The 22,937-nt window shown below is 47.1% G+C and overlaps 1 protein-coding gene and 1 long non-coding RNA gene across 2 annotated transcripts; both read left to right on the top strand.

Annotated features, from left to right (window-relative positions):
• The first annotated feature begins 801 nt into the window (after positions 1-801).
• Positions 802-3,824, top strand: LOC120388141. Its single transcript, XR_005590505.1, has 3 exons — positions 802-954; positions 3,010-3,091; positions 3,785-3,824. It is a non-coding gene; the product is annotated as an uncharacterized LOC120388141 (long non-coding RNA).
• Positions 3,825-3,856: 32 nt separating this feature from the next.
• LOC120388102 (zinc finger protein 501-like) lies at positions 3,857-16,444 on the top strand. Its single transcript, XM_039509691.1, has 3 exons — positions 3,857-3,911; positions 11,240-11,353; positions 11,737-16,444. The coding sequence occupies exons 1-3, from the start codon at positions 3,878-3,880 to the stop codon at positions 12,939-12,941; spliced, it is 1,353 nt and encodes a 450-aa protein (XP_039365625.1). The 5' UTR covers positions 3,857-3,877; the 3' UTR covers positions 12,942-16,444.
• The last annotated feature ends 6,493 nt before the right edge of the window (positions 16,445-22,937 follow it).

Genomic DNA, 22,937 nt, shown 5'->3' with positions numbered 1-22,937 from the left:
TGATGTACTTTAAAAAAAATGGTGTAAGTTTTAGCAACTTTTCCTAGGTGCTCTGCAAATACTTTTTTTAGCTTGCCTAATTTTTCTTTTACATGTGACTTGCCAGGGTTTATGCATTCCATTTTGGTTTAGGTAGAGCCTATCCCTCCTATATAGGCTTCTCCTTTGCCAAGAGCTTCCCAAGTTTCTAACCCTACTCCATCATCAAATGTTAAATTAAAGAGATTGAAACTCACATGTGCAGCAAGATGGTCTTTTAACAGCTCAAAGGCTTCCAGTAATATGCTCAGCTGGAATGGATACCCCACCCCACTGCAGATGCAGCCCGATCTCAGGCCTCTGCCAGCTGTGCCCATTAACCCCCTTCTCATGTGGGTAACTACTTCCCACGGAACCAAAGAGAATTTGCGACAGGTGGGAAAATATCCCAAATCAGAGGCTTTACATGGATAGTGGAGAATTAGAGAGAAAATGGGGCAAAACCTGAGACCACCACTGAATGGGTCAGTAAGTGCTCCAGGGAGCAACCGAGACAGTCCCCAGAGTCCCCCCTGCCTGGGACTGGGCTGAGGGGGCGGATCCCTGCCTGGCTGCCTGGTCTGGTCACTCCCTGTGAAGCCCCTGGCACTAGGGTGAACAGGGGACTGGGCGGGGGTGTGTGGTCAGGCTGACCCCGGGGCACGCTGGGAAGTGTAGTCCGCGCGCGCTCTCGCTCACGCTGGCCCTCTATTGGCGGAGAGGAGTGTGTGTGCGCGTCAGCGCGCCGCGCTCTCCGCTCCCTGATTGGCGGTGGAAGGCGGGCCGGCCGGGTGCGCGCGCGCGTTGCTGTAGGGGCCCGGAGTCAGCTACGGAACGTTCGTCTCCCTGCCTGGCGCGCGCCCGGTGCTGACGGAGCCAACGAGGGGCCCGAGGGGGACGTTCTCTGCCGCCCCCGCCCGGAGCCGCAGGCACCAGGTGCCGGCGCGAGCTGGGGGCCGCGCGCTGCACAAAGGGGCCGCGCGCTGCAGGTCTCGCAGCCCCTGGGGACGCGCCCGGACTGCCGGCTCGGGCAGGCTCTGGGGGCGGGGCCCGGGCGGTCCCCCTGCGGGGGGTCAGGCGGGACGTGCTGGAGATGGGGGGGTTGGACCATCTCTGGAGCCCCTGGGGCGGCCGGGCTGGTGACGGGGGGGGGGGGGCTAATGACCCCCCCCTTTGATTTGGCCACGTGTCCCTCCAACAGGGCTACAGTTGCCCCTGCTTGTCTCTGGCGGGTGTAAATCCAGGCAGGTGTCTCCCCTTTCTAATCACTGACCCTGTCTCTAGTCTCCGCCTCAGGTTTTACCCCGTTTTCTTTTTAATTTTTGCAATGTCAATTTAAAATCTCCTCAGAGGTGGGCAGCTTTAACAGGGAAATCCTTGCTGATCTTACACACAAAAAAGAAGCTTAGAAGACGTGGAAGCTCCAGGTCGGGCAGCCCCAGATACTGCCTGCTCCCCCCAGCTGCCAGTCACCTGCACACCCTTGTTGTGCCCCCCCCTCCATTGCCAGGAAGCTTTCCTGCTCCTGTCACCCTCAGGTACCCTCTTGAGTTTGAAGCAACTCCCCAAAGGGCTCCCTGCTGGCGGTGGTGGAAAAATATACTGTCTGTTTATTGCAGTGTCTCTCAAACTTCTTTTACTGGTGACCCCTTTCATACAGCAAACCTCGGAGTTTGACCCCACTTATAAATTAAAAACACTTTTTTGTGTATTTAACACCAGTATAAATGCTGCAGGCGAAGCGTTGGGGGGGGAGGCTGGCAGCTTGTGGACCCCCCCCATGTAATAACCTCGCAACCCCCTGAAGGGTCCTGACCCCCAGTTTGAGAACCCCTGGTTTATTGAACTTCTGTATACAGTTCTGTCAAATTGTCCCAATGTTCTCACATATTTAATATCGATATAAAATCCCTTTAGATCTTCATGGTTTTCTAGCATATTATCAAATATTTCTTTTTTGCCCATTTCCTCCACAATTCTTGGAAATTAATATAAAATCTCCTATGTGCATTGCTGTAGTAGCCATGGTGGCCCCAGTATACTGGAGGTTGTCCCCTTGATTTATATACAAATGTTTGGTGTTATTCTCTATCCTGTTCCTTATGAATCCTAATGTGTTAGCTTTTTTTGGCAGCAGCTGTGCGTTGAGTGGAATTTTTTTATTGCGATTAATTTTTTTAATCTCTTGACAGCCCTAATATTTATAGAACCCTTATCTTATTGTCTAATGTCACTTGCTTGGCGTAACTCACTTTGTGACTTAATCTTTCTGATTTTGTCCCCACATGCTTGTGCTATTCTTTTGTACTCATCCATAGCGATTTATCTGTGATTTCGCTTGTTTAGGATTCCTTTTTATTTTCTGGTCATTAAAGAGCTCCTGATAGAAAGAAAAGTAAGCAGGCAATATGGCTCTGTCTTTCCTTCACATTGTGATAATTTGCCATTGCTCCTTTAATATTGTCTCAGAGAAACTGCCAGCTGTCCTAGACTCTAATTTTCACCCCAGATTTTATTCCCATGGGACCCTACCTACCATTTTCCAAGTGTGTTGAAGTCTGTCTTTTTGAAGTCTGTCTTTATTTTGCTACTCCTAGAATTTTTGTTACTCCTAGAACCATGAAATTTATCATGTCATGATCACTTTTGCCCATATTGCTTTCCACCTTCTGTTTTCTAACTAATTCCTTCTTGTTAGTCAGAATCAGGTGTTAAATGGCCATCTTCCACTTACTGCTTCCATCTTCTGAAAGAAACAGTTGTCCTCAGTACATTGCAAGAACTTATTGGATACTTTGTGTATGGTTGAATTATTTTTCTAACACATGCTTCCCTGCCCCCCCCCCCCCCATTACTAACTGTCTTTTGAATTTTTCTGTTATTTGCCTGGGTCTAGGACATCAGTGTGCAGGGAAAGAGCCTGGGGGGAATTGTGATGTGAAATTATTTCCTGTTCTGACATGTCTCCTATCACCCTTTTTGCTGTAACAGGCTGCAGCGTAACATCCCTGTTTTGCTCCAGATCATTCCATCCTTCCAGGGAAGGGAAATGGCTGCAGTGGAGCCAGTTGAGGTAGGGATTATCAGAGGCTGGTGGGTTCCTGTTGGAGGGAGAAGGGCAATAAATACATAGGAAGTGGGCACTTCTGGGGGGTTGATCTGGAGGTGGGCGGGGTCAGGGAAATACACAGGGTGGAGGGGACACAGTGTGACAAACTTGCTGCAATTTGTTTACTGTGAGGCCTAGATATGAGCAGCAGAGCCCTGGGGTTTGTGGGTGGAAATTCCCTAATTTGTCAAACAGGAAACAAACCCCGTGAACTGGGCTGGGAAAACGTACCAGCCTCCATGTGCTGTAGCCTGAACCTACGAGCCAGATGCTGCTGTGAGATATGAAGGGGCACCCCCACCCCCGCTCTGCCCCAGTGAAGACACCTCAACCCCCTCCCCTCCAGCTGCTGGTAATGGGGAGGGTGTTGGGATTCCCACCAGGAAATTGTCCCTGGGCCCTGCTGGGGGCTCCATCTCCTGTATCAGCTTCTGGCTAGTTAGGTGAGCAGTGAGAATGAGGAGACCACTGCCTCTTCTCTCTGCTAGAAGGGTTCTCTTTTCCTCCCCTCACCCTGATGCTTCCTGGCTGCTCTGATGGAGTGAGCGTATGCTCACTTCCTGCCTTCCAGAGCTTTCATGGGATTGGACCCTCTCGCCTGTCAATATTAATGTCACTAGGCAGCAGGTACTGAGTAGCAGGTTCTTGCTCTTTTAGGGACCAGTGACCTTCGAGGAGGTGGCTGTGTATTTCACCAAGGAAGAATGGGCTCTGCTGGACCCTGCTCAGAGAGCCCTCTACAGAGATGTCATGCAGGAGAACTATGAGAATGTGACCTCGCTGGGTAAGGATTCCCATCCCCTTGGTTATTAGAAGGGGAAAAGGAGGAATTAAGGTTTACAGCATCCCACAGTGCAACCTCAACTGCCCTGTTTCAGCTACGTCTTGACAGGCCAATGACACATACTAGCACTTTATCCTCCTCACTACAGAGTACTCTGGGAACAGAGCACAGCAGCAGTATAGCATAAAGTCCAACACTTTTTCTTTGCTAAGGCAAAACTTGTAGTTTGGTCCAGTGTAGAAAACAAAAGCTGCATACCCCTAGCCTGCACTCCAACACTCAGCCTACTGCACACGATCCACCTCAGACTTTCACAGTGTTACCACCCTTTGTTGCACTGAGGATTCCTTCTGAGTCACTTACCCCTCATGGCAGTGGTCCCCAACCTTTTCTGTGGGGCGGGCGCTGGACAACTAGCCGCCAAGGACCGTGGCCGCCGGACAAGCAGCCGCCAAAATGCCGCCATGATGTGGCAACATCAAGAGGTGTCACCACCGAAATGGCGCCGTGAAGGAGCGTCATCAAGAGGCATCACCGCCGAAATGCCACCGAAATTCAGCGGGATTTCGGCGGTCGTGCTTCTTGACGTTGCTGCTTCTTGGTGGCATTTTGGTGGCTGCTTGTCCGGCGGCCGGTAGGCGGGCGCACATGGATGCCCCAGCGGGCGCCATGGTGCCCGTGGGCACCGCGTTGGGGACCCCTGTTTCATGGAGATCACTTGCATGTATGCCACCAGACTGCTGACAGTTGTCGTGACAAGAACATACCCTTGTGCACCTTTGTTGACCTACCTACAACATTCCTCAATTCAATGAGGAGTACTTGTTCCTTCAAGTTTCACATGCACCTCTCTTCGTATCAGAATCACAGCTCTGCCAAGCTGCTCCAACTATTCCCTAAAATGGGTGAACCTGAGTGCTTGTTTAGCACCACTATCACCTGGTGGCCCCACTGATTGTCAGGGTTCCTGCTTCTGATGTACTTTAAAACAAAACAATTCGTGTTAGTTTGTGACTTTTGCTTGTTGCTCTTCAAATTAATCCTAAATGAGGATATTGATAGGATAGGCGTCACAGAAACTTGGTGAAATTATAATAAATGTGACATGGTAATACCAAGAAACAAACTATATAGGAATGACAGGGTAGGTTGTGCTGGTGGCAGAGAGGCACTATATTACTCTTGGGGTAATTCTGTGCCCAAAAAATTAAAATTCTGTGCACATCGCAAAATTTTGCATATTTTATTTGTCAAAATAACGCAATATAATCACGCTGGTTTCAGTTATTTAGGTAATTTAAACTACACTAAAATGGATTAAGAGTGGGAGTGGGGAGCATTGGAGGAAATAGTAATGTAGCTAGATTTGACTCTATTTCTAGTTATGGCTGCATACATTTGTTGGCTAATATGCTCAGTGTTACATCATTGGCAACTGAAGAGCAAATGAGGGCTGGGGAATCAGCCTCACAATTTATATTGGCTACTGACCATCTCCAGAAACATCAGTGGCAAACAGTTCATACAGCACATTTGTTCAGTCCAAAAATTTAGCCCCGTTCTAATCACTAAAGCACCAGAAGGATTTATAAGGCCATACTGTCCTTTACACCACTCTGGCACTGTAAAGGCACCTTAAAACTTTTATACCTATTTTATACTCCTAGGGGAATTCACAAAGACAATAGGAACAATTCACAAAGCAGGCAGGCTGCTACATTCTGCTCCACCTGAGGGGACAGAGCCTGCCCCATACTTAACTCCTCAGAAATACCCTAAAGCCCTGCTCCTCTACGCCGAGCATGCCACAATGGCAAGCAAGAGGGACAGAGTGTCTTTCTCACATGCATGACTGCTCAGCTCCTCCCCTCCCCGCCCCCGGTGGTGATTTATGTCTCTACAGGCTGCTCTGGGCACCCGAACCAACCTGCCTGCATTGCTGTGAGGAGTGTGTGACCACTCTTGCAGCTTCCCTGTCAGAAGTCGTTTTTCTGCTGGGAAGCAAAGAAATCTGCAGGGGACATGAATTCTGGATACGCACAATGACAGAATTCCCCCAGGAGTAACTCTGTGAAAGAAACGGAGTCAAATATAGAAAACATTTTAAGTGAATCAAATTATGCCATAGAATCTCTACTGATAGAAATTCCATGCTTGAATAAAGAGAGTATAGCAGTAAGAATATGCTATTTGATCACCTGATCAGGATGGTGATGGTGACTATGAAATGCTCAGGAATATTAGAGAGGCTGTTAAAATAGAAAACTCAGTAATAATAATTTTCAGCTATCCCCATATTTACTGTGTAGATGTCAGCTCAGGATGGATGCAGAGGTTAAGTTTTTAGAAACCATTAATGGCTGCTTATTTGAGCACCTAGTCCTGGAACCCACAAGGGGGGAGGGAATTCTTGATTTAGTCCTAAGTGACAGACAGGATCGGGTCCAAGAAGTGAACCACTTGGTAATAGAGACCATAATGTAATTAAATGTAACATCATTGCAAGGGGAGAAAGTGCCAACAACTCCACCACAATAGCATTTAACTTCAGAAAGAGAAACTGCACAAAAAGTGAGAAAGTTAGTTACGTAGCAACATTTTTAAAATACCATAATGGAGGCTCAAAATAAATATGTACCCCCAGATGGGGATAAAAAGAAAAGTAAGAGGACTAAGAAAATACCACCATGGCTAAAGAGTAAGGGTACGTCTATACTACCTGCCGGATTGGCGCATAGTGTTCGATGTATCGGGGATCGATTTATCAGGGATCGTCTGAACGCGATAAATCGATCCCCGAATCGATGCCCGTACTCCACCTTGGCAGGAGGAGTAAGTGTAGTCGACGGGGGAGCCGCAGCAGTTGACTCGCTGCTGTGAGGACGGCCAAGTAAGTTGAATTAAGATACACAACTTCAGCTACGCTATTTTCATAGCTGAAGTCGAAGTATCTTAGTTTGAACCCCCCTGCTAGTGTAGCCCAGGCCTAAATAAGGCAGTTAGAGGTTAAAAAAAAGGCATCCTTTAAACATTGGACGTCAAACCCTACTGAGAAAAATAAAAGGAGCATACATTCTGGCAAATCAAGTGTGAAAGTATAATTAGGCAGGCCAAAAAAAGTAATTTGAGGAGCAACTACAAAAAGTCTAAAATTAACACCAATTTTTTTTTTCTGAAGTACATCATAAGCAGGAAACCTGACAATCAGTGGGGCTGCTCAGTCATTGACATGCTAAGCAAGCACACAAGGAAGCCAAAGCCATTGCAGAGACGCTAAACGAATCCTTTGCATCAGTCTTCACTGCAGAGGATATGAGGGAGTTTCCTAAACCTGACCCATTCTTTTTAGCTGGCAAATCTGAGGAACTGTCCCAGACTGAGGTGTCGATAAAGGAGGTTTTAGAACAAATGGATTTATTCAGGTTGAAATGGTCACCAGGACTAGATGATATTCACCCAATAGTACTGACGGAACTCATACATGAAAAGTGCAGAACTACTGACTGTGATATGTAACCTACCACTTACAGTCGGCCTCTGTACCAGACTGGGGGTAGCTAATGTAATACCAATTTTTTAAAAAGGGTCCCAAGGGGATCCTGGCAGTTTGAGGCTGGGAAGGCTAACTTCAGTACCAGGCAAATTGGCTGAAAACTATAGTAAAGAACAGAATTGTCAGACACAAACACAATTTGTTGGGGAAGAGACCATTTGGCTTTTGTAAAGAGAAATGATGCCTCATCTATTAGAATTCTCTGCGGGAGTCAACATACATGTGGACAAGAGTGATCCAGCGGATACAGTAGAACCTCAAAGATATGAACAACGGAAGTCCTCAATCAGGCAGCAGTGCAGACAAACCCCACAGGGGTTGGGGTGGCAGTGGGAGGAGGGAGAGCGAGAGAGGTAGCAGGGTCCCGGAGAGGACTCAGGGCTTCTGCCCCTCAGGAGCACCCGGGGTCAGGGCTTTAGACCAGGAGGGAGTGTTGGGGCTTAGGGGTTCAGGCTTGTGGCTCTGCTCCCAGCTTCAGCCCTGTGCGGGGCTCTGAGCCTTGGGGCTTTCGATTCGAGGGGATTGTCGGTTTCAGCCCCAACACTCCCCCCGTAGCTAAAGCCCTGAGCCGCAGCACCCCCTCCCCCCGCTGAAGCTGGGAGTGGAGCTCATAGACACATAGACTTTAAGGTCAGAATGGACCATTATGATTATCTAGTCTGACCTCCTGCACAATGCAGGCCACAGAATCTCACCCATCCACTTCAATAACAAACTCCTAACCTATGTCTGAGTTATTGAAGTCCTCAAATTGTGGTTTGAAGACCTCAGGCTGCAGAGAATCCTCCAGCAAGTGACCCGTGCCCCACGCTGCAGAGGAAGGCGAAAAACCTCCAGGGCCTCTGCCAATCTGCCCTGGAGGAAAATTCCTTCCCGACCCCAAATATGGTGATCAATTAAACCCTGAGCATGTGGGCAAGACTCACCAGCCAGCACCCAGGAAAGAATTCTCTGTAGTAACTCAGATCCCATCCCATCTAATATCCCATCCCAGACCACTGGGCATACTTACCTGCTGATAATCAAAGATCAATTGCCAAATTAATTGCCAGAATTAGGCTATCCCATCATACCATCCCCTCCATAAACTTATCAAGCTTAGTCTTAAAGCCAGATATGTCTTTTGTCCCCACTACTCCCCTTGGAAGGCTGTTCTAGACCTTCACTCCTCTAATGGTTAGAAACCTTTGTCTAATTTCAAGTCTAAACTTCCTAGTGTCCAGTTTATATCCATTTGTTTTTGTGTCCACATTGGTACTGAGCTTAAATAATTCCTCTCCCTGCCTAATATTTATCCCTCTGATATATTTATAAAGAGCTGCAAGCCTCAGCGCTCCCACCAGCTCTAAAACACCGAGCCCTGTTGCTTCCATGGGGCAGAAGCCCAGAGCTCTGGTGCCTTGAGGGTCAGAAGGCCCCGCCCCTCCGCAGCTGCAGCCCCAATCCCCTGTGTGGCTGAGGTCCATCACCCAGGGGTGGGCAAACTACATCCGGAGGCCACATCTGGCCCTTTAGATGTTTTAATTTGGCCCTTGAGCTCCCACCAAGCAGCAGGGTCCGGGGTTTGTTTCACTCCAGCCAGGGAGTGGGGTCGGGGGCTTTCCCCGCTCCACATGTGCTGTGGCTCCGCACGGCTCCTGGAAGTAGTGGCATGTCCTCCCTCCAGCTCCAACCAGTAGGGGCAGCCAAGGGGTTCCGCATGCTGCCCCTGCCCCAAGTGCCACCCCCCATTGGCTAGGAACTGCAGTCAAAGGGAGCTGCGGAGGTGGTGCCTGTGGACCTGGCAGCGTGCAGAGGTGCCTAGCCGCACCTCCGCATAGGAGCCGGAGAGGTGGACATGCCGCTGCTTCTGGGAACTGCTTGAGGTAAGCACCAGCTGGAGCCTGCACCCCTGACCCCCTCCCATGTCCCCACCCCCTGCCCCAGCCCTGATCCCCCTCCTGCCCTCCAAACCCCTCAGTCCCAGCCTGGAGCACCCCCAATCCCTCATCCCCAGCCTCACCGCAGAATTCGTATCCCCAGCCAGAGCCCTCCCCCCCACACCCCAACCCTCTGCCCTGATCTCCCCATTTCTGGCCCCATCCCAGAGCCCGCACTCCCAGCCAGAGCCCTCACCCCCTCCTGCAACCCAACCCCCAATTTCTTCAGCATTCATGGCCCGCCATACAATTTCCATACCTAGATGTGGCCCATGGGCCAAACAGTTTGCCATAACCTCCTCTTCAGAGTTACAGAACATTTCAGAGTTATGGACAATCTCCATTCCTGAGGTGTCTGTAACTGAGGTTCTACAGTACTTTGACAAGTTCCTTCACCAAAGGCTCTTATCCCATGACAGCTTACTTAAGAGGGAAGCCCCTCTTGTGGATCAGTAACTGGTTAAAAGACAGGAAACAAAGGGTAGGAATAAAAGGTCAATTTTCACAGTAGAGAGGTGAATGATCAGGTCCCCCGGCATCTGTACTGTTCAGCATATTCACAGCTGAACTGGAAATAGGGAGGTGGCAAAGTTTGCACATGATGCAAAATTACTGAAGATCATTGAGTCCAAAGCAGATTGAGAAGAGTTACAAAAGGTTCTCACAAAATTAGATGACTGGGCAACAAAAGAGCAGATGAAATTCAGTGTTGATAAATCCAAAGTAATGCACATTAGAAAACATAATCCTAACTATAGATACAAAATGATGGGGTCTAAATTAGCTGTTACCACTCAAGAAAGTCCTTTTGGAGTCATTGTGGATAGTTCTGTGAAAACATCCAGTCAGTGTGCAGTAGCAGTCAAAAAAGCTAACGAAATGTTAGGAACCATTAGAGAAGCAATAGGTAATAAAACAAAAAATATCATCATGCCACTATATAAATCCCTGGTATGCTACACCTTAAATACTGTCTGTAGTTTTGGTCACCCCATCTCAGAAGAGATAGTTAGAATTGGAAAAGGTGCAGAGGCCAAAAAAAATTAGGGGTATGGAACAATTTCCATATGAGGAGAGATGAAAAAGACTGGGGCTGTTCATCAGGGTGAGTTGGGGCCAGGGGAGGGATGCCCCTCTCGTGGCAGGTTGGGGGCCGGGAAAGGGGCACCCCTGCCGCAACCATGACAGGTCCCCAGGTGGGTTCCCCAAGCACCTGTGCGGTGCTAAATAGGCTGCTGCACGGCCACACAACTTACGGGGAACTTAAGCTAAGACCATGGGAATGTTTTCCTTGCTTAGCTCCTACCTGCCATGAAGGCATTGTCAGTGTGCTTTTAATCTGCCAAAGGCACATTCCACGGTCATTCCGCACCTATTAAGCCTATTGTTGAAGCAGTCCTTGCTGCTGTCCAGGTTTCCTGTGTAAGGCTTCATGAGCCATGGGAGTAAGGGGTACGCTGGATCTCCCAGGATCACTATGGGCATTTCAACATCCCCCACTGTAATCTTTTGGTCTAGAAAGAAAGTCCCTGCTTGCAGCTTTCTATGCAGGCCAGTGTTCCAAGGGGACTTCCCCTCTGGCTGGAGTCTTCCCTTTCTGGGATATGGAGGTACCTGCTCTGGGTTTTAGGAGCCCCTTTGATCATGGGTGTCTGGCTGTGTGTCTTCCCAGTAGACATGGGCACAGTTAAATTCCTCATAAGAAGAGTGTCCTGCACTTTTGAGCACCTGGGGATCTGGCCCCAGGATTTTACTCATTTAATATGATCTGGAATTAAAATAACAGAACTTCCTGTGTGGGTGACAAATGTCCTATGAATTCACCTGATCTCACTTATGATCTTTCCCCTGGGCAGGATTTCCAGTTTCCAAACCTGATGTCATCTCCCAACTGGAACGAGGGGAAGAGTCGTGGGCCTCAGATCTCCAGGGCTCAGAGGAAAGAGAGATCCTGAGAGGCATCTGCACAGGTGAGCAATCATTAAACCAACTCAGAAACTGTCAGTACCTGAAGGAAACAGCTGGGATTCCCAACAAAGACCTTGTGAGCTCTCCGAGTTCAGGATTGTCCTCATCAGGGGTCATATTCTCAGGGCAGATATTGCTCATGGTTTCCTACCCATCCTGACTAACTCCTGGCAGTAGTTCCTTCCCTGAACTCACTTCTCCCTGAGTGTTTGGATGCAAACTGGATGCAAAATTGATCCCCTCTTCTCTCCTCTTTGGGGATTTTTTTTTCCATCTGCAGCTGCTCTTTTGGTTTGTTCTCCGTCCCTTCTGACCTTAAAGTCTATGAGTCTATAAAGTCTATTCCATTCCTGTTTCTGAGGCTTTTCTTTCTCTGTCCCAGCAGGTGTTGGGATGGTGAGTGAGACCATGAAGCAGAGTCCTCAGCAGGAAGAGGGTGAGCAAGTGGAACCACCTGGGGCGTTATGGCAAAGATGCAAAGGGAGTGTGACCAGGAGTTGTGAGCAGGGAAAAGCCTGTGAGAGTCAGCACATTCCAGAGAAGTGGCAGGGAAACCAGCCAGTGCAGAAATTTGGTAAATCTGTTAATTATCAGGGAACTCACAAAGGCCTCAAGGAAACCACAGACCAGCAGAGCATCCCCATGGGAGAGAGAAATAACACATGTGCTGAGTGTGGGGAAAAGTTCAGTAGGCACTCACGCCTTATCAGCCATCAGAGAATCCATACTCGAGAACAACCCTATGAATGCTGTGAGTGCGGGAAAACCTTCGCTCAGAGCTCAACCCTTATTAAACATCACAAAGTCCACACAGGGGAGAAACCCTATGAATGCTGTGAGTGCGGGAAAACCTTCACGCGGAGCTCAAACCTCATTGCACATCAGAGAATCCACACAGGGGAGAAACCCTACAAATGCTGTGAATGCGGGAAAACCTTCACTCTTAGCTCAACTCTCATTGCACATCAGAGAATCCATACAAGGGAGAAACCCTATGAATGCTGTGAGTGCGGGAAAACCTTCACTCAGCGCTCAAACCTTATTACACATAAGAGGATCCACACAGGGGAGAAACCCTATGAATGCTGTGAATGCAAGAAAACCTTCACTCAAAGGGCATCTCTTATTAGCCATCAGAGAATCCATACGGGGGAAAAACCCTATGAATGCTGGGAGTGCGGGAAAGCCTTCATTGTGATCTCAAATCTTATTAAACATCAGAAAAACCACACAGGGGAGAAACCCTACGAATGCTGGGAGTGCGGGAAAACCTTCGCTTGGAGCTCAAACCTTAGTTCGCATCAGAGAATCCATACAGAAGAGAAACCGTATAAATGCACTGAATGCGGGAAAACCTTCACTCAGATCTCCCACCTTATTACACATCAGAGAATCCATACGGGGGAGAAACCCTATGAATGCCTTGAGTGCGGGAAAACCTTCACTCGGAGTTCAGTCCTTATTATACACCACAGAATCCATACAGGAGAGAAACCCTATGAGTGCTGTGAGTGTGGGAAAACCTTCACTCAGAGCTCAACCCTTATTACACATCAGAGAATCCACACAAGAAAGAAACCCTATGAATGATGTGAGTGCAGGAAAACCTTCACTCAGAGCTTAATCCTTAATACACATGAGAAAACTCATCAAGGGGAGTGCCCCTAGGAATGCTGTGAGTCCAGGAAAACCTTTGCTCATGGCTCACACCTTAATGGATATCAAAGGACCCACAAAAGAGAGATCCTATGAATTCTCTGAATGTGGGAAATTTTGTCAGAGTTCAGCCCTTATTTATTATCAGAAAAGCTGTAAGGGAGATAAATACCATAAATCTTGTTTAGGGCTGAGAAAAGATTTTGTTTTCCTTTTGCTAATTCCCACATAATGAACTTCAAGGCAGCATTAATGTCATTGTGGTCTCTCAGCTCCCCCAGCTGAGTTGTCTGCTTTTCCCTTTTGCACTCACCCTTCCTTGGGTGAATCCCACAATTTTTTCTTTTTCACCAACTCCTTTGTCCTATGTCATGGAAATGTGTGTCCCTCCAACAGGAATGTCCATCAGCCCCAGGTGCGGGAACTGAGAGTCACTTCAACTAGGTACATGGAAGTTAAATCTACCTGGGCCTTGACTGCAGTAGGATATTCCATGGAGTTAGATAGCTCGAGTTAGCTATCCTGATGAAAGAATAGTTGTGGTTTTACAGTAAAGGAAATAGCCCATGTATAGTGGCCAGGGAAATTTAGCAGATTTCCTCAAGACCTGACATAACCTCCATCACTTCTAGTCTAAACAAATTTGGAGCATCATATTCATACTTTTCCTCCCACTGCAAAGTGATTGTTAGTCGCCAGGTTCCCTCACTAGGGACAAATTGTCTCATTCCCAGTTGTTCTCACAATCCACTGGGTTGTGCTGAATCACTGTGTTTTGTATCATTTTTCTTATTTTAAATATAACAAAGAGAAGGAGCAGGATTAGGGATAGGAAAATATGTTTTTTCAACTTCTGTGACACCTGAAGTGGTGAGTTGGAAGGATTCCCATGTTCAGAATTAGCTCAGCAGTATTTCCTTGTCTGAGCCATATAGAATTTATCTTCTACACATTTTACAACTCTACCTCTCAATGTGTCATATGATTCAGTGTTCTCAGTCCTCTGCTTGGGAATCACACTTTGTTTTCTTTGATCTTAAAACCTAGTAATTTAGGGCCCGAGATGAAATTGGCAGAGACCTGGAAAGGGAATTTTACTGGATCTCAAACACAGTGCCATCATTTGGAGTTTAAATCCCAGTTTCCAACTATTAGCAAAGGAGATGGAATTGTTTGCAGATGGGAAGGTTAGCTGGGTTTTTGTTTTGTTCTGTTTCTGTTTTTTTTCATTACAATGATTCTAGAAGTTTTGTAAATAATACAACTCAACACTAATGAGTGAAGCAGGTTTGAGTGGATCAGAGGAGAATGCAATGAGAGAATCTCTTGTCTTGGTTCTGAGTCAACACATTTAACCTGCTCTGGAATTTCTAGTTCTATGAAACTGGATGTATCTTATATCTCTCCGTGATGTGGGTTTTTCCTCTTTCTTGAGGGCCGTTTGGTCACAAAATGGGATATTAGTTTGATTTGTCAAACTGTGGCTCTGATTTATTGGGGACTTTGAGAAAATGACTATTTTAGCAAGTAGTCATTTCTTAGTTTATTTTTGTTTTTTCCCTGCCCCCCTCCATGATGACATGGAGAAACTTCAAGTGCAGTTCAATCAACAGAAGAGAATACTCCGAGTTATTGGACATATCACCAACTGTTTTTAAATCTCCAGTCTGAAATGGTGAACAAGAGCATGCCCCAAATCATGCAACTAACAGAAGTAACTGGATACAGTCACAGTGCTGTTCAGTTGTTTAGATCAATGTTGTCTCAGATGATCTGGGAAGAGAATTCCACAGTAAGTGATTAGGAACTAGGCAAAAAGCTTGTATATGTGTTTCCCAAGGCAGTTGTGATGCAGGGTCTTGTGACAGACTTGTTCACCCCTGCACACTACTACAGTAATTTTTGTATAAGGCATGTCTTGTGAGGTACCATTTAAAAATTCATAATTTGCTGATCAATAGTATGGAAAAGTACACATAGCAGCACTGTAGGTAATGTAATAAACACAAGCTGAAATCATGGCTAAAAGTATGTTTGGCAGATAAATCTGAGGAATGGCCAAAAGCAATTCCTCAGAGACCAAATGCCACCTCAGCCAAGTGTAAACAAGGCTGATGGACCATTCCCTGCTAAGTGGCAGGAAAGGAGGAAAGAGCAAAAAAATCTGCATTTTAGGCCTTGTCTACACTAGAGTTTTTGTCAACAAAATTATGCCGCTTTAATTAAACTGCTGTTGTATGTTCACACTATACTGCTTGTGTTGGCAGAGCGCATCCACACTAGCAGGTCTTGCACTGACACAGAAAGGAGCGCACTGTGCAACAGGACACAGGCCGCTTTGGGAAGGGCTTGCAATGCCTTATGGAGCAGGTACAGTGTCACATGATGCAGGTTTCTCAATCCCATTGTTCCATGGGCATCCTACTAGATTGCCAGCTGTTTTTCAGTGGAAATGTGTGTGGGGGAGGGGGAAGTGTGGGACAGGTAGTGTGTGTGTGTCTTGAGGGAGAGTGAGTATGTCGGCATTCTGTCTCTTTAAGTTCACACAGGAGCCAGAAGCAACCAGTCTTGAGTTAGGCCACCACACACACACACACACACACACACACATACATACATACACACCAGCCCTTTCCTCCCTCCCTGGCTCTGCACAGCAGAGCAGTCCCACCCACAGCAGCAGCCTACCTGCCGTTGTGTTCCTAGTGCGGGGGAGAGCAGGAGGATTCCATGTTAATGATTTGCTGTTTGCTGCGGGAACGGAGCAGCATGCTCAGCTATCAGAACTTCCTAGAGCTTTGAAAGGGGAGGAGCACACGCCTGCAGGGCGGCCGAATTCAAAACAGTGAGCAGAGTGGTCACAGCGGGCATTCTGGGATACTGGGGGATGCCAGTTATGGCGACATAATGAATTGCAGCATCTATACTGATGCTTTGTCACTTTAACTTTGCAGCAAAAAGCTCTGTGTCTCTCATCTAAGTGGTTTTGTTTTGTCGGCAAAAGTAGCATTGTAGCGTGTGCACCCTCCACTGTTTTGTCGGCAAAAGCTGCCTTTTGCTGACAAAACTGTAGTGTAGACAAGGCCTTAGCAAAGAAACAGCATGGAGTTCTCGTCCACACAGACTACCTGTAGCCTTGCTCCCAGCTGGAAATGCTTCTCAAAGGAGTTTGAACGGGACTATAAAAAGAGGGGGCAGACACCCCTCAAAACACCTCCCTCTCTCTCCCTGTCCATTGCATTCTCTGCAACTGAGAAGACAAAATGACACAGCTGTTGAGCTTTGGGGGAGGAGTCCTGGCCTAAAGAGTTTGGTCAGTGAGACCGCTGAAGCATGTAGGTGAGAAAATTTTGCTTTGAAACTAAAAATTTCTTAAGTCTGTGTTAGTGAGCATTTATCTTTATTTTTCTTGTAACCATTTTAACTTTTATGCCTCATTACCTGTACTCATAAAATCTCTTTGTAGTTAATAAACTTGTTTTCTGTTTTATATAAGCCAGTGCGTTTAAACGGAAGTTTCTGAATAACTAAGGCCATGTTTATGTCACGGAAGTCATGGAAGTCACAGAATCCGTAACTTCCAAAGATCTCCATGACATTCTCTGCTTCAGCCCCAGGGGCTGCGGCATTCTGAAGCTGGCAACCAGCGGGGCCCTGACAGGGTTCCAGCCATAGCAGTGATGGGGGCCCTGAAAGGTTCCAGCGACAGGTGACAGACTCCTGAGGGAGCCCTCCCCAGGGTTCCAGCAATGGGTGACAGTCTCGTGTGGGGGGAAGGGGATGCCTCGGGTGAGTGACTGGGGGTGTCCCGTTTTCTTTTGGGGAAATACGGTCACCTTGAGCTCTCAGCCGCCCTGGGCAGAGGCCGCCCCCCTTGCAGCTTCCAGCTGCCGTGGGTGGAGGGGGATCCCCACAGCTCTCAGCTACCACGGTGGTGGAGGAAACCATGGAGCCGCAGCAGAAAAAGTCACAAACAGGTCACGGCATCCGTGAATTTTTATTTATTGCCCATGACCTGTCTGTGACTTTTCCTAAAAATAACCATGACAAAATCTTAGCCTTACGAATAACTCATTGAAATAAACTGGCATATTATTCTCTTAAAGGTTTACTGGACGTCAGATATGTTGTAATGTCCAGGAGAGGGCTGGGCAGCACAGGATCTACATTTCTGGGGGAAAGGGCATGTGTTAGGGTTATGCCCTGAAGTATAACCAAGGCTGAGTGTAACCCAAGTGTGGCTGGCAGGCTGCAGTTACACACACACACTCAGGGTGTGTCTTGCATGCTGAAAGGCTGTTTGTGAGCAGCCCAGATGGGAGCTACTTCAGCAAGGCATTGTAAGGCACCCAGGATTTCCAGGCAGGGGTAATACAGCTACTCATTAGGCTGGATTGTACTCTGGGATGTCTCAGCTCCACAGGACGCTGCTCCTGACGTCATCTCCTAGCTAAGCCTGTGGTTTGGGAAATGCTGTCCCTAACTGTGGCAATATGGAGGAAATAGAAGTGTGTTTTTGTTGAAGTCGCCCCTCAGCAGGAACTGCAAGTGTGTGTGAAATATAATCAGTGTTGAAGCTGAGAGAGCTGCAGGAAAATAAATAACGATTTTTGCTTAGAAACCCCATCTCAGGTAGCCAACAGAGACTGTGACCTAGGCTTATGTCTAGTTCCTAACTGACACCTGTGCCACCAGTTTAAAGGAATAAACTGGTCGTGTTTGCAGAAGCTATTCCTGACTAGCACTGCTGAGATTTTGGGTGTTTTGTTAAAGGAATCTACTCCAGGGAAGTGTGTACGTTGAGGGGTTTGGCGGATAGAAATAACAGGCACCCAGCTGTTGGTTTTTACCCCAGAGAAGGAAGCTATGGAGAGCTATGGTCAAACTGTTTTTAGAACACCGCTCCCTGCTTCAGTGGCATTGATTACAGCCCCAAAGGATGCCAGGGTTAGATGGGAAACAATTGTCCTTTACCATTTAGCACCAAAGTGTCAGGAGAAAAAGCGAGAAACATTTGGTGCCTTCACAGGACATTCCTTGCTTATGGCTTCCAATCTGGCTGCCTGGTTGGACAAAAAGGACATTTGTGGTGGGTGAATGATGGTAACTGTTAGAAGAAAACGAGCAGGTTGACCCAGAGGCGGATATGAGTTCTGGCTTCTTTATTGCGATACTTGTTCCTCTGGACCCAATTGTCCAGTAAGCACCGGATTGATTACAGCACACACTTTTTGTTTAGATTAGTACCTACACACCTACATCCAATACAACACCCCAAAACCCCTTATTAATAGAAACACCCATTGTTAGTAAACCCACCCCTATCCATTATTCATAACATTATATGTTACTTTTACTTTGAAGATACATTTCTTTGCAACAATTTGTTGCCATAAATCTCCCTCATCAGCAGTTCTCAGGGGAGGGAGGAAGGGTCCGTGAACAGTTCTCAGAGGATGGGGAGGAAAAGGGCCGTAAGCCAGGGCTTGTTTATGTAGCTGGGAAAGGGAGGGAGGGGAAGATAACACTCCTTTTACCTTCTTTTACACAAAGGGCATTTCTTCTGCAGCTGCATCCTTTATGAGCAACAGAGACGGGAAGAATCTGGCAACTTATATTTTAGACAAAGAAATACTAAAAAAAATCTGCAACTTATGTATTAGACAAAGTAATACTAAAGAATTTGTAACTTATGTATTAGACAAAAATATTGCCTTTGTCGTCAGCACATTAGCAGCTTATTGTTACACTTAACCCTAAAATATCCCAACAGTAACCACACTTTCACCCTCTGTAAATGGGACATGCTACACCCCAGGGGAGTGCCCTGTAGCTCCATAGTCATCATTTGTATATAACTGTGATATTGCATATAAAGCAGCCCATGTGAGGTATCGTAGGAAAGGTTATGATCTGCTGAAACCCCCTGTTCCGTTTAAAGATATCATTAATGCATATGAAGTTATGAGAATTGTGTTGTATGACTGTCACTAAAATATACTGTGTGTTTGGGAAGCACCTAGATACTAGCTCCCCAAAAGACAGTAACCAGAGAGCTAACCAATGCCTGGGCGGGTGTCAAACAACCATCATCCGGCAAGGGAGTTACAATGCAATGACTCACCTGCACAAGGCCTCACCAAGGGAATTGCTCAATCTTGCCTCACCAAGGGAATTGCTCAATCTTGCCTGGTGACTCCGCAGTGCCCACCAGACATGCCTGGACTCATGTCCAAGCACGTGGGCTAAGGGTATAAAACAGAACACAGCGGCCCCATGCTTGGCCTTTCTCCTGCCCCCACCTAGGCTGCAAGCAACAAGGACGCTCAGAAGACTGAAGACTCCAACAGAGGAGACTGGGCCAGGTTTCAAGGGTGAAATCTGTGTACTATGAACTGCAATATGCAGTGGGGTGAGAAAAAACTGTTTTAATGTAGATGTTGCCCAGTCTAATAGGGTTGAGGGTTTAGAATGAGTGCTTCTTTTCTTTTCTTTTGCTAAGCACTCGGACTTTTTGCCTATTACTTATAATCACTTAAAATCTCTCTTTTGTAGTCAACAAACTTGTTTAACTGTTTATCTTTACCAGTGAGGTTGCCTGAAGTGTTTGGTAAATCTGCTCAGGTTTACAAAGGCTGGTGTATATCCACTTTCCATTGATGAAGTGGGGAACCAATTAATAAACTTGCACTGCTTATCTTGAGTGCCTGCCACACACACACTGCAGCAGCTTGGAAGGGAGGGAACATCGCACCCACTGCACAGAGCAGGAATGGGTGAGTTCTATGTGACTGTAAGGTGGGTGAGGAATGTCTTTTATTGGACTAACTTCTGTTGGTGAGCGAGACAAGCTTTCCATAAGCCCTCCCTCTTTTAGACGTGACGGGACCCTGGCCCACAGCCCCTCCCCCCGCCCCGTTCTGGTGCCCCTTCGCTGAGTTGCTCCAACATCAGCACGAGGCGTCCCACAGCTGGGGCAGGTATAGGACCCAGACGTCAAGCACAAGTGCAGTGGCATGCAAATGCCATAGCCAGTGCAGTGGCACGAAGTGCAAAGAAGGAGAAAATGAACTCACGGATGCTAGAATAAACAAAGTTGTGTCTCAGTCTTTCTCATTCAAATTTATTTCCTACTTATACTCGGGTATGTGACGCTACATTTTAGCAATCACTGCCACAGCAAGTGTCAAGTCCCTATTTGGAAATAAATCTCTTACTACTACTTCTATGTGTTTATTCTCCGAACCCTCCCACACACATTCTCTCTTTCTCTGCGGCTCCAAATTCCCAGATGCCATTGAAAATGTGCATTCAAATAATTGAAAGCGGCGGAAAAGACAAACCCCCCAGCACTGGAGAACAGACCAGCAAAAGCCTGAGATATCTAATACAGCCCTACCCGCACCCCCATTTCCTTCCTGGAGTTTTATCCTGTTACAGTCACTGCAGCTCTGCTCATCATCTGTCGCACAGAAAAAGGGTGAATGTGCAAAACCCATTGTTTGACCAACAGGATCCCACAAAATGCCATCACAAACTGGCTCCATAATAAGAGGAAGAACAACAATTTGCTTAGCAATAGTTGATCAGTGAAGAGTCAGAAGATGGTGGTGGCGTGAGAGAGGAGGAAATCACGAGCTCATGGGTTAGGGAGAACAGCAGCAGTAGCACTGTGGTGTTGTCACGGAGTGTAGGGGAGTCAGGCCCCGCACCCCCGGGCTCCCTGCCGATTCACAAGGACTCTCAGCCAGCCAGGAAAGCAGAAGGTTTATTTAGATGAAAGGAATACAGTCCAACACAGGTCTTGCAGGCACAGATAACAGGATCCCCCCTGTTAGATCCATCTTGGGGCCCCCAGGAGCCCCACAGCCCCCATCGGGGATCAGAGCCCTCTCTCTCTGCCTCCCCTCTTATCCCCAGCCAGCTCGTCTGCCCAACCCCCTCCGGCCCCTCCTCTCTGCTCAGCTTCTTTCCCGGGCCAGGAGGTCACCTGACCCCTTTGTCTCCAACACCTTTAGATGCACCTTTGCAGGGGAGGGGCCCGGGCCATCAGTTGCTAGGAGACAGAGTGTCAGGCATTAGAGGCCTGCACCCAGCATTCCCAGCCCCCAGTACGAACAGTCCCACTTCGTCACAGGTGTGTAGCAAGGATGAGAGGAAGATACACACAACCACACACACATTTTACTACTCAGCTTCTAGTGAGGCTGTAAATCAGATTATGGACAAAATAAATGTTGTAAACTTGCCTTTTTAAGAATTGTGTAATAATTTATAGTACAAAAAGTGCCGACATCACTCAACTATACTACATGTTACACTCTGCTGGGCAGTATGGTTTAGCAGCACTATTAACAGGTAAGTCTACTTTTAAACACCATGGTGTAGTCCTGAACTAAAGTAGGCTGATGCTAAACATAACATATATTCACTAGCATAAACACAGCACTAGAACACACTATACTGAAACATTCCATAGATAACAGGAGGACCTGACAACACATGGTAGGGTTAAAATATCTGTTAAGCCTTCCTACAGTTCAACACATTTCTCCACAAGCTTGCACCAGTTTACATTCAGTGTCTGTACTGCTTCATTTGGAAACATTCAGACGCAGATACACGGTGACATTATATTTGTCCAATCAGCAGCATTCATTGTAGTTGATAAAGCAGCCCAGTGCAAATAACATATTGCTACTAACAATAATAAAAATAAAACCGGCTGCCATCTTCCCTTAAACATCAGTGAAGTAAACTCCAGCGCCTGGACTTGGCACCATAGGTGTCAATGATCTGCTCAGGGTTAATGTCTCTGGTAAGGTCACTCTCAGTGTGCAGTAACCACAAAGCTGACAGTCTCTCTTGACCCACTGTGGTTCGTACCCAGCACATGGCAGAAAATGACATCTCGCCTCCAGCTGTGCCAGCAGGTCAGGGCCAATTTCCACGGTTTTGTAAAATTTGGATAAAATGTTGCTGAAGCAGCTGCCTGCAGGCTCTCCAGCATGATCTCTGGCAAACCCACCCTGAACCAACTGCAGCTCTGCGTGAGCGAGTGTGGAACTGCTCGAAAGGGCCCTTGCATATTGCCGGAGCAGCCCAGCAATGCCACCTCTGGATCACATGTTAGCCCTGCAGCTGCACTTTCAGCTATTTCCATGGACTGGGACGAAAACCTGCAATTGCATTCACCCAACAGTGTGTCCAACAGGAAAATATAGCAGTCAGCCCTGTTTTTCTTTAGTGCTCTCCTTTACATTTGGCTGATGGTTTCATTGTCTGAGTGTGTGTGTAGGGTGACCAGATTTGGGACAGTCCCGATTTTTGGGTCTTTTTCTTATATAGGCTCCTACTACATCCCACACCCATCCCGATTTTTCACATTTGCTGTCTGGTCACCCTATGTGCTTGTAACAACTGAACAATCAAGGAAGGCTGTTTTTTTCCTGAGTCGTTTATAAGCATACTTTTCATTTGTATCGGGGTAACAGGGACATCATGCAGCTCACAGAAGTTCTGGGCTTTCTCCCAAACATCATCCCACTTAGTGCTGGTTCACATACTAATGTGCTGACAGTTCTCTGACGTACACTGCAGGCCTGAGAAAGTGTCGTGTCTTGTGGCTGCAGAGCTTTGTGTGCTACGTGACTCATACTAAGACTACACTAAAAAAGGATCAAGCGCACAAAAATCTATTTTCTGCACATTCTTCTACAAACCTGATGTTTCAATAAATCTTCGGTAGGGAGGCACTGACAGTCCCAACAAGTGGCTAAGAAGTGCTCTCATGGAGTTTTTTTTACAGCAGATACATTTTTCCATCTGCATGCCCATCCCGTGTCACTTAAACTACACAATTCCAGTTTCACTCCAAGGGTCTTCTGGGCCTGCACGTAAGTATGGTGTGTGCCAGGCTGTGAAAAGAAG

Source organism: Mauremys reevesii, linkage group 22 (genome assembly GCF_016161935.1).
Source record: "Mauremys reevesii isolate NIE-2019 linkage group 22, ASM1616193v1, whole genome shotgun sequence".
NCBI lineage: Eukaryota > Metazoa > Chordata > Testudines > Geoemydidae > Mauremys > Mauremys reevesii.
Note: the sequence above shows the minus strand (reverse complement) of the source record. Positions and strands in the feature narration are given on the sequence as shown.